At 38.0% G+C, this 7,232-nt stretch overlaps 1 protein-coding gene across 2 annotated transcripts; it reads left to right on the forward strand.

The window, feature by feature from the left end:
- The first annotated feature begins 210 nt into the window (after positions 1-210).
- On the forward strand, positions 211-6,313 carry LOC131069525 (respiratory burst oxidase homolog protein A). 2 transcript variants are annotated; one of them, XM_058005002.2, is made up of 15 exons: positions 211-1,611; positions 1,702-1,864; positions 1,950-1,998; positions 2,162-2,275; positions 2,405-2,803; positions 2,984-3,370; positions 3,647-3,742; positions 3,928-4,043; positions 4,126-4,273; positions 4,393-4,448; positions 4,542-4,692; positions 4,969-5,094; positions 5,208-5,336; positions 5,514-5,592; positions 5,676-6,313. In XM_058005002.2, the coding sequence occupies exons 1-15, from the start codon at positions 1,206-1,208 to the stop codon at positions 5,783-5,785; spliced, it is 2,529 nt and encodes an 842-aa protein (XP_057860985.1). In that variant the 5' UTR covers positions 211-1,205; the 3' UTR covers positions 5,786-6,313. The 2 variants fall into 2 exon arrangements, with proteins under 2 accessions (XP_057860985.1, XP_057860986.1); XM_058005003.2 differs by having other exon boundaries at positions 212-1,611; positions 4,126-4,228.
- Positions 6,314-7,232: the final 919 nt, after the last annotated feature.

Below are 7,232 nucleotides of genomic sequence, written 5' to 3' on the forward strand. Positions count from 1 at the left end.
TGAAATAATTACAATAATGAGTATATCCCTTTTCTTTTGAAAAATATAAACTCCGGCCGTAGTACACAAAAGTGTGAAATCTTTGAAGGAGCACTTTCTTTGTGCATTGCCACATTTTAACCATTTTTAGCGACTGTTTAGTCGACTAACAACGTTAAAGTGGATGTGTTAACCAACGACGAACCGACCAGATGGAGATGGAGGTGGTGATGGAATCTGGATGACGCGTACAGATCACTCGCTCAACCAAACCTTTTGGTAAACTGCTTCACTACCTTCTCTTCTCAAGAAAAGGCGAGTTTTGCATGGGAGAAGGTTGATTGCATGCGCATGGTAAGGCTCCATCATTCTCTTGTCCTCTCTCCCCTGGGAAAATGTTTTTTTATCCATTTTGTGGTTGTAGTTTGTTAGGAGATTAGGTTCTCCATCCCAAGTGCGCGTGCAACTGCTAAACTCTGCATCATTCCATTTCGATTTTCAACCCTAACGCACGATGACTCAATTCGACTGACTCGCCTTGGAAAACCCAAACCCGCCAAGCATATTCTCTTCCCTTGTTGGTACGTTAATATTGCCGACAGTACAAAGTACAAACCAGTTCCTCTGCCCATCGTATTCAGTCCAGTAAATTGAATTCTTTGCCCAGTTGGTAGGCCTGTAAAAGGAATTGGGATTTCCCAAATGTGTTAAATCCTTAAGGTTGTTTGTGTGCACGCATCTCTGCTTCTTCTTCACCTTCACGCTTCGTCATGATAGAATAGGCACAGTTTTGGCAAGCTTCTCATGTGGTAGAGTGAGTTTGAAACCAAATCCTTGTCCGCTCCCCGTCGTTGCCCTGTCAATTTTGGGCGGCGTTTAGAAGATTTTGCCAACTCCAACTCACTCTTTTTCTTTCTAATGTTGGATTGTTGAATGAAATTCCAAAAAACCACCCAATTTCTTCTAGAAGTATGCTTGTAAATTCCAACTACATTGAAGATGTCTTGGAACGCACACGAGATAAAAATGCCGAATTTGCATGGGTTGCCCGCCAACTGGTCTGCGTCGTGAAGTATCAACGTTTTTTTAAGTGAAATGGTTTGATGTGTACTGGAAGAAGAAGATACCATTGATGATTGTGATGTCGTACCATAACTGTGAGATTTCATTCACGCAATTAGATGACCCACTAGTGCCATTTACGCTGCAATGCCTAGGAGTTAGAAATGAAAATGTTGGGGTGTGAGGAAATGGGGAGTTTGATGATCATGGAGGGTGAGAAGAATTTCGAATGGAAGAGCACCTCGTTGGGCGCTCTGTTACAGTGGGGGTTGGGCGGTTGCAGTACACCTCGCTCGTCGCAGGATTCGAGACGGGTGTCAAGAAGTGGGAACATCCAGGCTAACAGAATTGTTCCTCTTACTTTTTCACCTGATCATATTGGTAATGGAGTTGCTCCACTTGCTGTTCACCTTGAGAAGAGCTTATCCGCGGCAGAGCATGCAATTCAAGGGCTCAGATTCATCAGCAAGGCTACTGGTGATAAGGAATGGCTTCAGGTCGAAACCCGGTTCGACAAGCTTGCCGGTCCTGATGGCAAGCTGGCTCGCAAGGACTTTGGAGCATGCATTGGTGAGTCTTTTTTTGAATCAAGTCTTGAAAGTAAATTCAACCCATAATTTTGTTTTGCAGATTAAGAAGAAGAATTGTTGTGGTTTGTAGGCATGCAGGATTCCAAGCAATTCGCTTTGGAATTGTTTGATGCCCTTTCGAGAAGAAGGGCGCCAGAGCAGTTGCAGAGCATCTCCAAGCATGTCTTGCATGATTACTGGTGTCGTATCACCGATGGAAGCTTCCAATCGCGGATGCAGATTTTCTTCGACCTGTAAGCTTGCATTGCATCAACTCCAAACGATTTTTTTTTTTTTTTCCATATCTTGTTAAGCCCGATTTTTTGAATGAAATCACAGGTGCGATAAGGATTCGGACGGCCGTATTGCAGAAGCAGAGGTAAAGGAGGTGAGTGTCAGTAAGGAAAAAAATTCAAGGCATGGAATGGTGCAGATCTGATCCAAATAGTTTGGAATGAATTGGCGCCATTCATGCTTCTTTTCCCCCCAAAATTTGTATGTTCATGCCTATGTCGCTGAAACCTTTACCAAAACATAGTGGGTTTTCTCAGGTAATTCTGCTGAGTGCATCTGCAAATAAGCTTTCAATATTAGAGGAACAAGCCGAAGAATATGCAGCCTTGATTATGGAAGAGCTTGACAGCGACAATCATGGCTACATTGGGGTAAAACTAAAAGCTTTAATTATCGAATTTCAGCAGTCAATTTTTGAATCCCGAACTATGCTGAAGCGGAAAATTGTATTTCCCATAGTCATCGTTTTGCCTTTAAATTCACTTTCTTTTTTTTTTCAGCTGTCGGAGTTGGAAAGCTTGTTCAAAGGGGGATTTGGACATGAACGTAACCAGAGTTACAGCCAGTCGCTAGGGCCTCCAAAGATGAGACGGGGTGTTGGCAACACCTTAAGGAAAGCGAGCGTTGTGGCCCGAAGTCAATGGAAACGTACATGGATTATTACGCTATGGCTGCTAACCTGTGCTGCACTCTTCAGTTGGAAATTTGTGCAGTACAAGCGGAGGGCCGCATTTGAAGTGATGGGCTACTGTGTATGTACTGCAAAAGGCGCCGCCGAGACTTTGAAGCTCAACATGGCTCTCATTCTCCTCCCAGTCTGCAGAAATACCATCACCTGGCTCAGATCTTCCTCTCTTGCCTCGCTTGTTCCCTTCAATGACAACATTCATTTTCATAAGGTTGTCCAATTCAATTTATATCTAATATAAACAGTCGACACATTATGATCATATCACAATACATCGACCATTTTAATTTAAACAACACGTTCTAAACTTTAAATGTCCGCAACCATTCCCTTGTTCACTGGCCTCAAGGCTCACAGAAAGTAATTGATAATGGTGGTTGTGTGATGGCAGGTAATTGCGCTAGGTATAGTGGTGGGAGTGATCCTGCATGGAGGAAGCCACCTTGCGTGTGACTTTCCGCGTATAGTGAATGCGGATCGTTTAACATTTTTTGGCACCATAGCTATGGACTTTGGTGGGCAGCAACCTTCCTACATAGAGATTATGATGACAACAGAAGTACTGACAGGCATATGCATGGTGTTACTCATGAGCGTAGCATTTTTACTAGCTACTCCTTTATCGAGGCGGAACATTCTCTCTCTGCCATGGCCTCTGCATAGATTTACAGGATTCAATGCTTTTTGGTATTCGCATCATTTGTTCATTATTGTCTATATTCTGCTCATCCTCCACTCCATTCTGCTCTTCCTCGCTCACGATTGGATTCAAAAATCGGTAAATCACCTTTATTTGTTTGCCTCTCTGTTACCCAACAAAAGAAATAATAAAATAGAATAGAAGAATTTTAACTCTCTGTTACTCAACAATAGAAATAATAAAATAAAATAGAAGAATTTTAAAGTTTATTAGGACAGTTATAATATTTGTCTAGCTTTTAATAATGAATGATTGATTTTTTGAATGAATAAATATTAATGATGTCTGTTAGATCATTAGTCTAAAAAAAGAATTACATCTTTAACAATTTTCAAGTTAACATTTGCTATACAGACATGGATGTATCTTGCGGTCCCCATGATGCTTTATGGAGGCGAACGGGCATTGCGTGCCCTAAGGGCCAGGCGATACAAAGTTCAAATTTTAAAGGTGGGATCAGATCCATTTCTATTTTGTTTTGCTTTTTAGATGAGAATCAGAATTTGTGGATAAATTTTTTTATATCATTCATGATTTTGTTATCTATATGAAAGCACTAATCTATACTGATACCTCCATATCTGATATAAGAATACCTCAATTTGATTTGGGCATTAACAAGATGATCTACTCAGGCGACGGCTTATCCTGGAGGTGTGTTATCTCTACGTATGAAGAAGCCAGAGGGATTCCATTACAGAAGCGGCATGTATATTTACATTCAATGCCCAGAAATTTCTCCTTTGGAATGGTATGCTATGTGGCTAGCGTTTCATCCATGTCCATTTATACATTTTCATACATACGTATTGAATTGTTCATTGTTACTGCAGGCATCCATTTTCTTTAACAAGTGCACCGGGCGATGAGTATTTGAGCGTACACATTAGAAGTCTGGGAGACTGGACTGGTCGAATTCGGAATTTGTTTCAGGAGGCAAGTCCCCTGGCCCACATATGCGCGTGTGATGTTTACGTTGAGGTGTGCACTCAGCTTAAATATCACGCGCTTCTGCAATCAAACTTACATGTTTAAGTAGCATAAACTTCCTATATCACGCATTTCACGTCGACCATTGACACACATTTTGCATTTTGCAGGCCATTGGCATGAACGAGACCTGTGTTTCTAGTACAGAAGCTTCTATCACACCAAGGTTAGGGAGCATGCAGTTTCTTGTTGCAATAATATTTTTTCTGCGATACACTACACAGGCATTGAATTTTCTGTGTTGTTACTGATTCTCCAGATTATACATTGATGGTCCTTATGGGTCGGCAGCACAAGATTACAGCAAATATGACGTGATGCTTCTGATAGGACTTGGCATAGGCGCTACCCCTTTCATCAGCATCCTCAAGAACATTGCCAATAACTTCAACAACCCTCCTGCTTACCATGTAACTCATATTGTGCAAATCTGCAAGTTTTTTTATTTTTTGAATGCACTGGTTTTTCAAGCTAATTAATCTAGTGGTGTAGATCTTAAAAAAACATGTCTGAGAGATATCAATTTGAAAATGTTAGTTAATTATTTTTGATATGTAACTAACTTTAAAATATAAGATAAAAGAACCTTTTTTTTTGGGTTAATACATTCATGTCAGTATAGTCATCTTTTATTGATATTATAGAGCGCTTCTTGATATTAATGATATTAGATGATATACATGCAGACTGATGATGTAGAACAAGGAAAGAAAACTGGAACAAATGCTTATTTTTACTGGGTAACAAGAGAGCAGAGCTCATTTGAGTGGTTTAAAAGCATCATGAATGAGGTTGCAGAATTAGACCCCAAGGTAGCCTACCTACTTAATAATTGAATAAAAGTTGCAGGTATACTTTGCTTATTCTACCATGTATAACCATTGAATGATGTGCATATATTTTATAAATATGTATGCCATTGCAGTCTGTGATAGAAATGCACAATTATCTGACTAGTGTTTACGAAGAAGGGGATGCTCGGTCTGCCTTGATAACAATGGTGCAGGCCCTGCACCATGCCAAAAGAGGAGTTGACATCTTTTCTGGAACACCGGTAATTAATCACAATATATTAATGTTATTAGATTTCTAATGTAAGCTTTTAGATTTGATTATGTGTAAGATTTTCAATCATTAATGATCTGGATCACATTCTATAATCCATCATCAAATATAAGAAAATGAAAGATATATTATGCACCGAAGGACTTACTTTTCTTGTTAATCTCAGGTAAGAACTCATTTTGCAAGGCCCAACTGGCACAAAGTCTTCTCCAGATTAGCCATGAGACACCAAGGCACAAGAATCGGTAAATGCTCTACCTTTGATGTCATGTCTTTGTACCTTCCCATTAAGTTAGTTATTAATGGATCACAATCTCGGTATTGGCAGGAGTCTTTTACTGTGGGCCAACTGTTCTGGCCAAAGAACTGAATATGTTATGCAAGAAATTCACGCGAATATCGAGCACCCAATTCATTTTCCATAAAGAGCATTACTAAAATTCGTGGATTCTTTATATTTTTAGCCTTGTTTCCCAGATCCTAGCACAAGAAGATATTTTTTTGTTTGATTTGCACAAGAAGCTATTACTCCTGCAACAATTCTGGCAAACTAACATCCTTGTGCCAAAAAGCAAAGAATTTGCGCCGCCATGAAAGCTCAATAACTGTACTCGTGTGCTTCAAGATATTCCATAGTTTGGGAACTTGCAACATATAAAACAAAATTTCCAGTGGCAGCTTTCAAACTGAAAAGGCTGCAAACATAAATTACCCAGAATAACAAGAATATAGTGGAAGACCAGATGCAGATGCAGCCAGTAAAGCACAAGCACAACATTCTCTTGGCTCTGTATCCCAAATATCCTAATCATTTTAGGGAACAATCTGGTCTAAGCTCATTGGTTGCATGGCCTTTGCTCGCCATGCCTGCCCCAAAAATATTGTTAATTAATGTTCAAGGCACATATCCATCCACAAAACTGTGCTTTATATTAAATAAATAAAATACATGTATTTCAGGTTTTTCTTTTGTTGTTTGATCTTACAGATTCTTAAAGTCTAGATTGTTTTATGAAATGAATGAATGTTTTTAATAAGCATTCATGAATGAAGGAGTTACTTGATTTGAGTTAAGCTAAGCGTTCATGCTATTTTTTTTTCTTTTTTCTTTTTATTTTTTTTTCAAATAGATCTATATATATCGTTTTGTTTTTTTAATTAAACTTTGAAATCATGTAATTTTAGTTGAATTTAGAAGAAGAATCAATATATATATGAAATGGTTTTAAATAAGGAAATAATTGACAAACATTATAATATGATTAAAAATATATATATTCATTTAATAGATGAATATGTTTATAAGAACAAGTAAAAACAAATAAACGTTAAGAGATATAGAACAAATTTTAGTCATTCAATTTGAAATTCCAAAGATCATCATTGTCTTCATATTGTTCCTTTGCCCACCTTGTTGATTATTGGGATTATCTTGCCACAAAAAAATTACCAATTCTAAATGGACTTATTTGTTGTCCTTGAAAGTTAGAAGCCACCCACATCATTGAAACGATGCATAGAAAGGTAATGTCCAAAATGCGAGGGAGATGACCAATTTTGAGAATTTCACCAAGAGTTATCATTGTGTCAATGTCTTTAGTGCTTGACATGGGGAACAACCACAAAGTGATATAGAATGATGAAATTAAGAAATAATACTAGGGAGCTTTTTTCAAATGATTCAAAAGGGTTCAAAGATGGACCACCTCAAGAGTCATTTTTCTTGTTTGCTTGTATTTAAACATATAGAAACACATTAGAGATAACAAAAGATATGAAATAAGTAAAAAATAACATTTATCAACTAAATCATTAGATCAAAATAAAGCAACATTTCTATCTTTCCAAATAAAATAAAATAAATTCTACTTAGAAAATATGCTAG

This window comes from Cryptomeria japonica, chromosome 3 (genome assembly GCF_030272615.1).
Source record: "Cryptomeria japonica chromosome 3, Sugi_1.0, whole genome shotgun sequence".
NCBI classification, from domain to species: domain Eukaryota; kingdom Viridiplantae; phylum Streptophyta; class Pinopsida; order Cupressales; family Cupressaceae; genus Cryptomeria; species Cryptomeria japonica.